Below are 15,368 nucleotides of genomic sequence, written 5' to 3' on the forward strand. Positions count from 1 at the left end.
AAAAATGAGTTTATATTTAATTATTAAAAATTGCCATTATTTAATATGAAAAAGTTTTTTAATTGTATTTTATTTAGAAAATATTTTAGTTTTTTTTTTTTAGTTTTTTTTATTAGATCAGATAACATTTTAAGCTGTCATATGGTCATGTTACAATGTGCCCCACACATGTTACAATGTACCCCACCTATGGGGCATGTTGTCACATTTCACTTCCATTCTTTCGGGGTTTATCAAGAAAAAAGTATATACTGTATTGATAAAACAAAAACACATAATTGTACTAGACATGTGGGAAATTAATGTGGGAAAAAATAAATACTCTGAACCATAAGTAGATTTACACAAACTGAGAAAGTCAAAAAGCGTTACTTTGTGCCCCGCTCTCCCTATACAGCAAAATGAGCCTGGGGTCAAATTGACCCCAAAGAACACCGATGCTACAAAATGTGTACAGGAAATTTAAAACATATCGTCATGGTAATTTTATGTTTACCCAGTTGTGCCCATTAAATTAGGAAAAGTCTTTAAATATGTAGCTTTTTTTTTTCCTTCTGACTTCCTCTCGACGCTTCACACTCCAGTCCAGTGGGTGGCGGTAAAGCACATACATTTGTTTAAAACCACCATTAAACATCAGAGGACGAAGATTCGTTTTCAGCATGATCTCTGGTGTTATGCATGTCGTGGCAGAGTACGGCTTTGTGTTGTGGTAACGTTACTGGCTTAATACAAACTGTTACAAAGATAGATTTTTTTTTTTTTTTTTTTAAACAGGTCAATAAATGCCTGTAATATCTCCATCCTAATAGACGTGATTAAATTTTGAAGCATGCAGGAATATCTGGAGGAGTATCAACTGAACTGAGATCTGCTGCTGTGAAGATGGTGTTTGTTAAAGAGGAGAGTGAGGAGGACATGCGTGAACCAGAACCCTGGAGAATAAAACACGAGGAACAAGAAGGTTAGTGTCTCTTCATTCATCTTTAAAGGGGTCCCATAAACGTTACCCTTTTACAAAGTTTTTTGTTTTGTTTTGTTTTTGGGGTGTACGAATATGTTTTCAAGCCTTGATTCACGGACAATGCAAGCACGTCTTGTACAGGTTATTTCAGTTTTTTTACATTTACATTTATTCATCTAGCAGATTTAATTTAACTTATTCATTTTTTATTAAACACTTTAGATATATTTTTACACCATTTAATCGTGATTATATAAACTATGTTAATCCAAACAGTAATCGACACATGTTTTGCTTATTCCTGTGGTGATTATTTAAATGAGGAATATTATGACTCCATAAAGCCCAGAAAAATCGCATTGTAGTCCAAACGAGCCGTTCATTTTAGTTATTGAAAAGGTTGTTAAACTGTTAAATAAAATATCTCCATTTGCAGTGGACTTTTAACATTGCAGCTATCTGTTTTATGCTCAAACAGCAGCATTACAGACTGACTAAATTTGAAAAAGTGAAAAAGCATAAAAATACCCATTGTGGGTACAGAAGGTTTCCCGCGTTTTTCCACTTAAATAAATACCCAACGAATAAAAGTAAATTCTTATTATATTTGTACCCTCAAATAAAAACGTAGTATACATAGGGCTGTGTATCAACAACAAAGTCACAGTACCTATCCTGATACAGAGGCCACAATAAGATGTATCATGATACGGATCTGCACTAAATGCACTAAAACCTGCACCAAGACCAGGTTTTCTTATTGTTCTTTAAGATCATAGACATTAATGTACTCATTCTAATTAATTTGTTGCAATGTACTAATGTCTACTATATTAATAAAATCATATTTGCATTGCTGTTATCATTGCACAAATTAACACACACTCTAAGAAACTCTCATGAAAGAAAATGTATTAAAAAGTTAGAAGCTAAAGTAATGTACTTTCTTCACAGTAGCTCACTCACAGACATTGAGACAGTCACTCACACAGATCGCACTGTGCACACAGAATCATTCAAGCGAAACTGAAACAGAAACCAGCATTGGGCTCACCGCATGGGCGTAGATTTGGTTTGAACATTGGGGGGGTTGAAGTTTGGGTATGCCTCCTTTTCATGTGATCATGGTATAAATATTGGGGGGGTTGTAATGCATAGATTTAAATATTGGGGGGGTTATCTCCCCCCCAACCCCCCCACAAACTACGCCCCTGGGCTCACGTACCCTACCTCTCCAAAGGTAGGCTATCCTACCTCTACCAAATCCAAAAATGTCTATAGTCCTGATGTATTTGGAAGCAAAACTGTTATTTATTATGTAAACTGAGCTAGGGCTGGGCGATATGGCCAAAAAAAAAAAATACCACGATAATTTTTTTATATCCGTCGATACGATATTGATAATTATCACGATAAATGTCCAATCTTTATTTCTTTCAAGTTTAAAGGCAAATTTTTGCTTCTAAGTGAAAGTTGTAGAAACCAGAGCGTTAATTGTGATTTTAAACTACTCTTTAATGTCAGAACATATCATGACAAACACTTGCCAAACAGGAGAACATTTCACAAATCTGAGGTAGAACATTCAAACATTTGTCATTCTTCCTTAACAAAATAAATATCTTAATAGAAAAATTAATTTCTTAGTTTCTGCATGTGCTCATTTTTATTTGGTAAAATGTAATATTCTGACTGTTTGAGTTTTATTAAAATTAACCATTGGTCATCCAGGATCATGCATTTAGATCATGATAACAACAGATAAAACAAGACATCCTGTAGCAACTCAATATAACTAAAATATAACTTTATGGTTTCTCTGGTATTTGTATGAAAAACAGTAGCCTAAATACATTATTAAATACTGTAATTATATTCCATCAGTCCTTTAATACTTTGTCTACATTATAGTGCTGTAGCGGTGCGTCGATGACGTCGACGCCATATTTTTTGCGTCGACGCTTCTTTATTATTTTTTATTATTATTTTTTGTACCATTCCCGGAGGTACAGCTCGCCACACACACACCGCCCGCCGTGTTATTCTGTCATGTTTTCCCCCTTTCTTTCCAAACCGCGACAAACGCCAGTCTCCTTTCTCTGCAGAATGCAGAACTAGAAAGTAGAGTGCATGCAGTCTGGATGGTGTAAAAGTTACAGATGTCTGGTTAGGCTAGTGTGCACATGACCATGGACAGGAGTCGTCCCATATTCGATTTCAATTCAAGTCATTCAACTGTGCTCTCCTCTCAGAGTTATACTCACCATCGAGTCTTCTCCACATGTGTATGTTTCTTTGATCGCTTTCTGTATATTAATTACAGTTTAAGTAAGATTATTTTCATCCTACTAAGAGAAACGATGTGAAGTTGATCGCTACTTCCATATTAAATCACTACTTAACGCTTGCTGGAATATAGTTGAAATTGCCCCCTTCGTCAGTATGAAACGCTGAGAGAAGCCTGCTTGATATTATCCCAGGTTAGAAAAACAGTCCGTGGTGAAATGGACAGAGCAAACTAACTAATTAATATACAGAAAGCGATCAAAGAACAATCACTTTCCAATCGCCCAAGCTGTCAATCACACAGCGCGAGTTTATCTGGACACTTGCCAAAACTCGTTATGAAATCAATGACGCTGTTACACTGCACAACGAAGCTCTTACTGTATTTATATACCTCATGTTTGCATTGGTGAAATCATTAGTGAGAGTGCAGAAACTGCGTTGCAATGATAAGATCTTTTTTCACGCGATCAACGGACTGTCATCTGCTCAATGCTCATCACTGCAAACTTTTATGTGATTGAAATAGATCTAAATACTTAAACTTCTCACGATTCGTTAATCCCGATAGCTGTAATAGTAAAAACGTATAATAGCTGTAATAGTAAAAGTTTTCCAGATAGTTCTACATGTAATGCCAGATATTTCATATGCAAGGCAAGCATGTCAGCCAATCACAGTAGTGGGCGTTTACATTGAAGTCTCACAGCAGACACGCCCCTTCAAACAGAGCGTTCTATTCAGGGGATGAAATCAGGCTAGGAAATATGCCTTTTATTTCTAAATTATAACAATTTTTGATCTAAAAAACATACTAACATTATAAGGGCACCCCAGGAAACATTATAAAATAATAAAATAATCCATGGAATGGGACCTTTAAATATTTTGAATTATAAGTAAAGTACTGATAATCATATGCTGAAGAATCACAAAACTGCTGCTAACAAGTTAAACCAAACTATCTCAATAAGTTTAATTTTTCAGATCACAGCATGATTATGTCAAAACATAACCAACACTGTCAGATCACATTTTAATATGTTCATTTACCTGTTATAAATCAATAACAGCAGACAAACAACAGTAAAAATTAAAGTAAACATATAAGGGTCAAGAGCCCAACTAAAGCAAACACCCATCACCTTAATGGTGACTTACAATTTGTGATTTTCTCCTTCAGTGATTCTGCTTGTTAACATCAGGTGTCTTCAATAATGTTCAATAATCACTTAATTAATAACTTAAATATCTCATTAACTTGAACACTCTTGAGTATTAATTTAACACTCATATTTTAACACTTTACACTCTTGAGTGTGGACTCATATACACTCCCAGCCCCAGGAGTGTTAATTTAACACCGCTCCATCTGAAAGCAGGTGATGGCGATTTACTACTAATCAAGGAACCGGCTTTACTGACGAGATGCGCATAACAATATCGTGCGATATATCGCCAAGCCCTAATTTAATTTAATTCTAATTTAACATAATCTTGTCGTTTAACAGTTAATGATCACGTTGGTTCAGTCAGGAAAACCCCTAGAAAAGAACATCCTTATTTATTGCCAAGGCAACATTTCTAATTGTTCTTTGTTTACATTTTTTTAAACTATTTTATTTCAGCTTTATTGAACTGCACACTGTCAATTTTACTGCTGTTTCAAGCCAGAAATATTTACAAATATTCACAAATAATTGAATGCCACTCTGGGGCACAATTTCAGGCCGGCAGTCTCACAGCCATCCAGGTCACTCCAAACCTACAGCTATTATTAAAGGAACACTCCACTTTTTGGGATATAGGCTCATTTTCCAAATCACCTAGGGTTAAACAGTTGAGTTTTACCGTTTTCGAATCCTTTCAGGTCTGGCGGTAGCACTTTTAGCATAGCTTAGCATAGATCATTGAATCTGATTAGACGGTTAGTATCTCTCTCAAAACAATGACCAAAGAGTTTCGATATTTTTCCTATTTAAAACTGAACTTTAGTTCTTTAGTTACATTGTGTACTTATACCGACAAAAAATGAAAAGTTGTGATTTTCTAGGCTGATATGGCTAGGAACTATACTCTCATTCCTGTGTAATAATCCTAATGTAATAAGCATTAGGGGTGTCATAACCTCATTTATTACACAGTAGCCAGCACAAATCTCAAACGTGATTTATCATTTACACTATAAATTGCTAGCCTATATTAAGCACCGACACGAATTATATTTGAAACTAGACTTCTTAGTAATTCTAAAAATATTAGGCTACTATAAATTACAGCAACACCTCCCCCTTTGCCTTTCAGACGAGGCTCATGTTTATAACAGTAATCTTGCAGGGTGGTCTCATTTAAAGTAATGTAATCGTTTGGTTTTAGCCAGGTATCTGTCAAACACAGCACATCTATATTATAGTCTGTAATCATATCATTAACAATAAGTACCGAAGGTGCGGAGGCACCTATTGTATCTGTTCCCGTTCTTATTATTATTCTGCCGTTTCTTCCGACTGGGTGTCTATGGCAGCCCATAGAACTGCTTGGGGGAAAGTTATGAAATTTGGCAAACTGATTGAGGACAGTCCAATCTGTCAACGTAGCAATTTTGGTGTCTTAAAACCAATCCCTCTAGCGCCACCAACTGTCCAAAGTTGCACTCATGTTTATGCTAATAATTTTTGAACCACATGGGCTAGAAACAAAATTCTTTTTTCCTCTGACTCCCTAGCTTATTTTCCGTCATGGACATTTTTCCGCCATTTTGAATTTTCCGAAAAACCTAATTTTTCTAACTCCTCCTAGGCCGTTGCTCCGATTTTCACGAAAATTTTACCAGATCAGATCATCTCCAGACCATGCCGACAAAAAGTTATGGAATTCAAATTGATTCGCTTAACTGTTTTCGAAAAATCCACGAATAAATTTGACGTAGTGCTTGCGAAAACAGACGTAAGGCTGTATCTCCGGAAAGCTTTATCGGATTCAGACCAAACTTGGTATATGTCATCACAAGCATGACCTGAGGCTACATGCTGCGTTTCGGCTCAGCGCCACCTACTGGTCCGGAGATATGAAAAATGGCTATTTTTGCTTATAACTTCTGAACAGTTTGTCCAAAAACAGTTTGTCGCGTTCAGGGCAACATGCCGAGTCGACTGATATCCAATTTTACCATATCGGCCATTTTGACTGTCGGCAATTTTGAATTTTGTGCTAAAATGTTGTATTTTAAGAACGCATGAGCGGATTGTTACGAAACTTGGTATGGGTCATCAGCACGATGTCCTGAAGGGGCATGAGAAGTTTCAGTAGACCTCTCACGACTGTTGTAAACACAGCTAATTATTTCCATTCACTCCCACCCCCTCCCTTCTGAGCTCCTTCCAAAGCCACGCCCCCAAAACACATGAACGCGCGACACCAAACGCTCAGGCTCAGCTGGAAGACGCATTTATTTACCTGAGACGAGTGGAGAGGAAGGAGCGCAGTGCATGCAGTGACATGTCAGAATCACATGTAATAAAATACCTAACTTTATCACTATAAATATAAACAAATAAGATGGCTTTTAGAACTCACTATCAAGCTATCATATCGATACTGGTAAAGTTTAAAATATACTTTGTTTGATTCAGCAACAAGCTATACCGTAAAACTTCAAATAATAGCCCGGGCTTCTATTTACCCAAATCGCCGAACTGCACCGGCTTGTATTTGAGACAGGCGTCTATAAGAGACAGGCCTTTAATTTAGTGTTGAGATGTTCAAGCATGACAGTAGGAGGTTACCACATTATATTATGTTTTATTTATAATTAATTCGAATGTGTTTAACAAATCATTTAATGTAAGAAATGTCTTTGGCTATTGGCAGCATAAAAAAAAAAAAAACATAAAAAACGAAACGATGTGACAGCAATGGGCAGAACACAAGTTACCGCTAAAATCCATCGAGCATATGAACTTGTTGCCCGAAACACATCAACAAGAAAGAATGAAGGCTACCCTGTAAAACAACTGCAATCATGTGATAGAAAATTACTCTATTCATCACTATCATCATCCCCGCGATCCTCAATTACAAGTTCATTGGCGAATTCCTCCTCCACGTCGCTCTCCTCCACTTCTCCCTCTCCAGCCTCCGCTAACTCTGCCTGCCTTGCTTACACTAATAGCTCCCGCCCAGATGCGCACGGCTCTCCCTCTTTGAAACAATGGATAAGGTGATCCTCGCTTCCATCAGAAGCTACTGTCAGGCCACATACCTAAGGATAACATCCTGAAGTTAATGAAATATATTATCTCCTCTTTCTCCCTCACACACACACGCGCGCGCGAATAGTGATGAGTCGTTCATGAACGGTTGCGTCTGTCACGTGAAATCTAATCAAAACATAGAACAGACGATCTGACGGGTTTTAGAAGATCAAATACAACCCGATACTAAAAAACAGACCAGGCCTCTATTTGAGACCGACCTTTATTTACCCAAACCTGTCGTCACACCAGGCGTTTAAAAGAGACAGGCGTCTATTTGGGACTCGGCTATTATTTGAAGTTTTACGGTATTTATAGAACAAGCTATATTTATAAGGCAAAGCTAAAAACAGGTTGCATTGATGCACGTTTTTCCATTACCATCAGTTACACTGTGATGAAGGTGAATTTCGTGTAAGATTCATAACAGTGCCTATACGGTGTTTTGCATGTAAGAGTTTCCATGATGAAAACATTGTTGACTCTGATGAGGACTAACGTTACACTCCGGGGACAAGTACCACATCGTCGGTTCGAGGACAGGTCCGGGGTCGAGGGCGAAGCAGAGGAGGTCGTTCTAGAGTGCGGGCAACCAGGGTCCGAGGAAGTAGAGGCTGAGGACGGGGTGGTCGTAGCCACGGCGATATTTACTCACGTTTGATTTCTTTGTTTATCTAAATGCTTTTTGTTCATTGCCTTTTCTAGTACTGTCTTTCTTTTTTTGCCTTGTTTGCCTTCGCTGACTGCATGCAGGTGCTTTGAATTTTGAATGCTCTTTCTCTGCCATAATTTTACTCTTCGTAGGTTCCGCGCCTCTCTTGCACTCCTCAAATCAAACGGGTGCGCGCATATGGGCAGATCTTGTAGCAACAGGGGTGGTAGCCATGGTTGCAAGAGAGAGTGACAGTCGCCCAAACCAATCGTTTCGTTCCGGATGGAAATAATGAGCTGTTTATTGCAGATTAAAAGGTCTACAGTCACTCGATTTTTATACTCTCTTTTTCAGAGCACTTACATTTTAATTATGTATTGGTATAAAGACAGTTTAAACAAATTTGAAAAATAGTTTTTTAGATAAATCCTACCTTTAAATGTCTTTAATTGCTTACTGTTGCAGTTGGTCTGACACGTCTTGTCGTCTTATTCTGCTTGGTCCCGATAATTGCTGCTTGCAGCTATATTTTGTATTATATCTGTTGTTTATTTGTTGAACATCAATTCAATATTTACCCTTAGATGGGTTTGGAGGTTTTTTGTATGTCCTAATTCGGGGAACAGACACAGTCTCTATATGATGATATTTAGGTGAAAGAGGCTCTATGTGATGGGATTTATCTGACCTTGTTGAGGTTAGACAACTAGCAGATGGTCGGTTTAGCCAGTCTGTCTGCTTCCTGACCTGAGCCCCAGATTGTCATGTTCATCTCAGAGTTGCCTTGAGGTGATAAAATCTCTTCATCTCCTGCTTCGTTCCCCCTATGTCCAAAGGGCTGTCCGTCATAAGTTTGTTTACTCTCACAAAACTTTGTCTGTCCCAACTGTTTGGTGCCATGCCCCCATGCAAACCACGCCCATCACATTCAAATCTGCGATCCTTGGTCTGTGTGGACAACACTGTCACCCCTGACAATGCATTAACCAGGACATCATTCATGTTTCTTAACATTCATTCATTAAATAACAACGCCCTCCTTATCCATGACATAATTTTGGAAAAATCACTGGATTTTTTATGTCTTACTGAGACATGGCAGAACCAGCAAGAGCTCATAACTCTGAAACATGCCACTCCCCGAGGTTATGGCTATATCCAGAAGCCTTGCAGCCTCCGCTGATGATTTTAACATGTGGATTCCAGTAGTTGTTCTCATGCTGTTGATTTTCTATCACTGCTGGACTGCTTCAATTTTACCCCACACATGACAAAGGGCATACCCTGGACCTGGTGTGCTGTGCTGGCATAACCCCCTTCCACCTGCAGTGCACTGACCTGGCTGTCTCTGACCACTATGCCATCCTCGTTCAGGAACATGAAACGGTGTGTACTTACTTGCTATCTTACTCCCTAGCGACCCACCACCCCTACCAAAGAGTTGATGGCACGATGGAACACTACAATTGTGACCTCTCTCTCAGCCTCGACTTTGTAGCCCCTCTCACCATGCGTTACATATCTTTCTCTCGTCATGCCCCTTGATTCACCCCTTAGCTCTGCAGGATGAAGACCATAGGATGTAGGCTCGAGAGAGACGATGCAGAAGATCCGGACTCGCTGTCCATCGTGAAGCATTTAAAGAACGCGTCATAAACTACAAAGAAGCCCTTTCTCAGGCAAAAACTAGGTATTACTACACACTTATCAGTAACCACCTTCCCCGCCATTAACCGTCGTCTTCACCCTCCTGATGCCGCTAAACCCTCAGATGCAGCTGACCTCTGCTCCAGGTTCCTGGATTTTTTTACAGCAGAAAGTGGACACTATCCACCGGCAGATCCAGTCTCCTGGGCTCTCCCCCTGCCCCAACAGGATTCTCACCACTCAGCTGCCCGTTCACCTCAGTGCTGCTTATCGGCCTTTACTCCACTGGATGCCGACCAAGTAATTAACCTGGTCATCTCAGCCAACACTTCAACCAGCAGTCTTGACCCAATGCCCACCACCCTGGTCAAGGCCTGTCTTCCCATCCTCTGCCATCCAATGGAAAACATCATAAATGCATCTCTTGACTCAGGTGTGGTACCATCCAGCTTTAAAATGGCAGCAGTCATCCCCACTTTCAAAAAGCCAGGCTCAGACCCAGACGACCCCAACAACTATCATCCGATCTCCAACCTACCTTTTCCTCTGCAAAATCCTGGAAAGAGCAGTGGCTGATCAAAATCACTAATGATCTCCTGCTTGCTGCTGACAATGGCCTCATCACAATCCTCACCCTCCTTGACCTTTCTGTGGTTTTTGATACAGTTTCCCAAACCATCCTTCTCCACTCTGAGCTCATCAGCCTCAAGGGCACAGCACTGTCCTGGTTCCGGTCCTACCTCACAAACCAGAAACAATTCATCACCCTAAATGGCTCCAACTCTTATCCAGCACCCGCAAACCATTGCATGCCCCAGGGCTCTGTGCTTGGTCCTCTGCTGTTCACCGTTTACATACTACCCATAGGTCATATTATCCGTAAACATGGACTCAACTTCCACTGTTATGTCAATGACATTCAACTTTATATCAGTACAAATCCCTCCTCCCAGCTCCCACCCATACAACTTGTCAACTGCCTCCAGAAACTCAAATCATGGATGACCACAAACCTACTCAAACTCAACAGTATGAACCCATGGTGGTGGCCCCTGCACCACTGCTCAGGAAAGTTGGAGACCTGGCCCTGGTTGTGGATGGCTGTTCCACTTGCTCATCTCCTGAGGTGCACTACCTGGGCGTCATCCTGGACTCCACTCTCTCCTTCTGGTCCCACATCAACAACATCACAAAGTCTGCCTTCTACCACCTCAGAAACATCTCACGACTCCGGCCTTCACTCACACATTCAGCAGCTTAGACACTTATCCATGCCTTCATCACCTCCCATCTGGATTAATGCAATGGTGCCCTGTCTGGACTGCCTACCAAGGCACTTAGCAGACTCCAGTATGTCCAGAACTCTGCTGCCTGGGTTCTAACCCACACAAAGCCCTGGCAGCATATCACTCCCATCCTCCAATAGCTCCACTGGTTGCCAGTCAAGTCACGCATCACCTACAAGATCCTTCTGCTCACTTACAAATCTCTCCATGGACTCTCACCAAAATACCTCACCAATCTCCTCAACCCCTACACTGTCAAGTTCCCTGCGGTCCTTTGACAAGGACCTGCTGGACACCCCCCACTAGGGCTTGCATAGACTAGTCGAGTAGTCGATAGATCGACTACTTCAACCACTAGTTGACGCAGTCGGAAACAATTGACTACTCGAGCGTCCATTAACCATAAATTAATTAAAAATGATGAATGTCACCAACAGACACCACACGTCAGATGTGTGTAAGTATTTCATCAAGGATGACAAAAATATTGTAATTGGCCAACTCTGCCAGAGGCCGTTCACATATTGCGTGTGGAAAGCGCGGCCGTGCCGCTGTCTCCAAGCACTTGCGCTCCCATGGCGTCTGTCGTTGCTATGCAACTATGAACTGCGCTCTCCATGATGACAACGAAGAAGTATCAGCAAAGGATTAATTGATTTCTAGCCCTTGCATTAGCTTTACTACTAGATATATTTCTGGAGATGACAAGGAAAAACCCGCCTGGAAAAACTAGTGCACCACGTTGCTTCCATTATGAGCGTGCTCGCGCGGCCGCGCGCCTACATTTGAAATAACGACCTTGAGCGTGATGCGATATGTGAACAGCCCCTTGAAGCAGACGTCTGAAATGAAAGGCAAAAACGGCTATTTATTTGGCTTTAGACTGTTACATGAAAATTTAAAAATGAAATGTCATAATTATAATGTTTTGAGTTTATTTATGTAATTGTTGCATTAGGCTATGAATTAATACATGTTTATTGATAAGATCTAGCTATTTCATGTCTTTTCATTTACAGTAGCATGAACCACGAGTAGTCGAGTAACTCGAGTATTGTTTTGATAACAAATCGACTAGCAGAAATCAGTAGTCGTGCAACCCCTACCCCCCACACCAGGTTGCAGACTTTTGGGGACAGGGCTTTCTCTGCCGATGCTCCCACACTCACCACACTGGAACAGTCTACCCCTCCACTTCCGCTCTGCCCCATCCCTGCCCATGTTCAAAATGCACCTCAAAACATTTATTTTCCCTAAGTCCTTTGACCCCTATCCTCCCCCCTATTTATTAAGTTTAAATGAATTATATTTTGATCTAATAACAATTGTTTCAAAAGTGAATGCACTTTGAAAAAATGAATGTCATTTAATTTCGATGAAAGATGCAATGCTTGATTTAGTTGGTTATATTTGATTATTGCGCTCGCTTGCACACTCTTGTGAGCATAGGGGACAATACAGCACTATTAATAGTATTTTTTTTCCATCTGCCTGCCACAAATGCAGGTATTTTTTGTGATTTTACAGTTTATTTACACAACGTCATTTGAAAGTTTGACAACGGCATTTTAAGCATCTCTGTGTAAACAACGAAAACTGTGATGCATGCATATTAAGTATTTGCGAATCGCGTAAATGTGCATGCGTATTACGTGTTCAGTCTAAAGGTGTGTAGTGTTTCTTTGCATGAAACATTTCAAAAACACAAAGGACATTTTTTTTTTCAGTTTTTATTAGGCCCTATATTTTCATGTAAATTATTTTATTTTCCATTTGTCCAAATTGATTTTCATAATTTTCATTTTAGGCTTGATGAAAGTGAAAGAGGAAATACAAGATCTGAATGAAGTGGAGGAGGAGCATAACCATCAGAAAACTCATGTTGTCACCGCTGGAGAAAAATCATTGAGTTGCTTCAAACCTGAAAAAAGTTGCTCACAAAGCAGCGTTCAAATGACAGAAGTCAAAAGGCCTTTCACCTGTTCTCAGTGTGAAAAGACTTTCAAACAGAAAAGAAGCCTCATTAATCACATGTTTAGTCATGCTGGAAAAGGGCCTTTCACCTATTCTCAGTGTGGAATCACTTTTGCACGTAAAGCAATTCTTAAGAATCACATGTTAATTCATACTTGGAGAAAGCCTTTCACCTGCTCTCACTGTGGAACGACTTTTACGCAGAAAAGACAACTGAATAAGCACATGCTAATTCACACTTCAGAAAAGCCTTTCACGTGTCCTCAGTGTGGAAACTCTTTCACACGTAAAAGAAACCTTGAGAATCACATGTTAATTCATGCTGGCATAAAGCCTTTCTCCTGTTCTCAGTGTGGAAACTCTTTCACACGTAAAGATAGCCTTAATAATCACATGTTAATTCATGCTGGAATAAAGCCTTTCACCTGCTCCCAGTGTGGAAAGAGTTTTACATATAAATCGCACTTTAAGGATCATTTGGTAACTCACGCTTCAGAAAAGCCTTTCGCCTGCTCTCAGTGTGGAAAAACTTTTACATGTAAAGGAATCCTTAAGAATCATATGAAAATTCATTCTGAAATAAAGCCTTTTACCTGCTCTCAATGTGGAAAGAGTTTTAGATGTAAAGGACACCTCAAGAACCACTTGTTAATTCACACTTCAGGAAAGCCTTTCACCTGCTCTCAGTGTGGAAACACTTTCACACGTAAACATAACCTCAAGAATCACATGAGTATTCACACTGGAATAAAGCGTTTCACCCGTTCTCACTGTGGCATGAGTTTTAAATCTCAAGCACACCTTAATGATCATTTGGAAACTCATACGTCAGGAAAGCCTTTCACCTGCTCTCAGTGTGGAAACTGTTTCACACGTAAAAGAAACCTTGAGAATCACATGTTAATTCATGCTGGCATAATGCCTTTCACCTGCTCTCAGTGTGGAAACTCTTTCACACGTAAAAGAAACCTTGAGAATCACATGTTAATTCATGCTGGCATAAAGCCTTTCGTCTGCTCCTACTGTGGAAAGAGTTTTACATATAAATCACACCTTGATGATCATTTGGTAACTCACGCTTCAGAAAAGCCTTTCGCCTGCTCTCAGTGTGGAAAAACTTTTACACGTAAAGGAATCCTTAAGAATCATATGAAAATCCATTCTGAATTAAAGCCTTTCCTAAAGCTCTCAATGTAGAAAGAGTTTTAGATGTAAATGACACCTCAAGAACCACTTGTTAATTCACACTTCAGGAAAGCCTTTCACTTGCTCTCAGTGTGGAAACACTTTCACACGTAAAGACAACCTCAAGGATCACATGTTAATTCATACTGGAATAAAGCCTTTCACCTGCTCTCAATGTGGAAAGAGTTGTACACAGAAATCACACCTTTAAGGATCATTTGGCAACTCATCACGGGTTATGATCGTGCAAGAGCTTTAGGAGCCTCATTATTATTATTAGAAAAGCTTTCCAGCACTGAGAGACCGAAGCTGCAAGGCCTGAAAATGGACGCTGTTATTGCGTTGTTTTTACTCCACATGTGAGTAGCATTGGTTTAGTTATTTTTCACAGAACCAAGATATGCTTTTGTTGTAATGTTAACTCTAGGAACAGGACAGTTTTGAGTTTCATTGTTTGTCTGGATCTGCTGTGCTGTTGCTGGCGACTAACAAAATCTTGCTTGTAGATACTCTTGTGAGCTGAACATTAAATTTTTGTTCTTTGTTGTCGTTTGTTCATCTTCACTTTATTTTTCGCAAAGCATTATATTGCTTAGTTTCAGTTACAATAAAAAAGTAGCTTGTACTTGATGTTGTGGGAATACAAATTTAAGAATCTGTTTAACATCTGCTGATCTTATGTCCTTACATAACATGAAAAAACTAACATAACATGAAACATGAAAAACTAAGGTAGAGTAACTTGAATTTAGTATTTAAGGTTATGACGATGAAATCAGATGAATAATTATCTTAAAGTTTCCAGCAAGAAATCCCTGCAGTTATGTTCTCTTTATTGTAAATCAAATGAGTCAGATTACTGACACTCTCACCCTGTGTCTTCAATGGCTCTTGGAGCCCCTGTCTCAGTGTTTGAATAGTTATGCTGATTGGATTAGGATAGAGACAGAGGCATTTAGGCCACGCCCACACCGAGGGGGAAAACAATCCAACCGTCTCCATTGACTTTGCATTGCGAGAGGCTGCCTCCTTGTCATTTCTTGCTTCTAACAAAAGACAGAAAAATGCCTAAAAGCTGCTGTGTGACAAGGTGTACAGCAAACAAGCTAAAAAACCCAGAA

General features: G+C 39.7%; 1 protein-coding gene across 5 annotated transcripts in view; it reads left to right on the forward strand.

The window, feature by feature from the left end:
- Positions 1 to 616: 616 nt before the first annotated feature.
- LOC311087980 (uncharacterized protein) overlaps positions 617 to 15,368 on the forward strand; it is a 35,097-nt gene continuing 20,345 nt past the window's right edge. For 2 of the 5 annotated variants that reach the window (XM_084121561.1, XM_084121565.1), the window contains exon 1: positions 649 to 964. In XM_084121561.1, coding sequence (XP_083977687.1) covers positions 886 to 964 — 79 coding nt within the window. In that variant the 5' untranslated portion in view covers positions 649 to 885. Of the gene's footprint in view, positions 965 to 12,895; positions 14,607 to 15,368 lie in introns of all 5 variants that reach the window. The other 3 variants (XM_084121562.1, XM_084121563.1, XM_084121564.1) reach the window with 3 other exon arrangements.

Source organism: Abramis brama, assembly GCF_963993115.1.
Source record: "Abramis brama genome assembly, chromosome: 1".
NCBI classification, from domain to species: Eukaryota; Metazoa; Chordata; class Actinopteri; order Cypriniformes; family Leuciscidae; genus Abramis; species Abramis brama.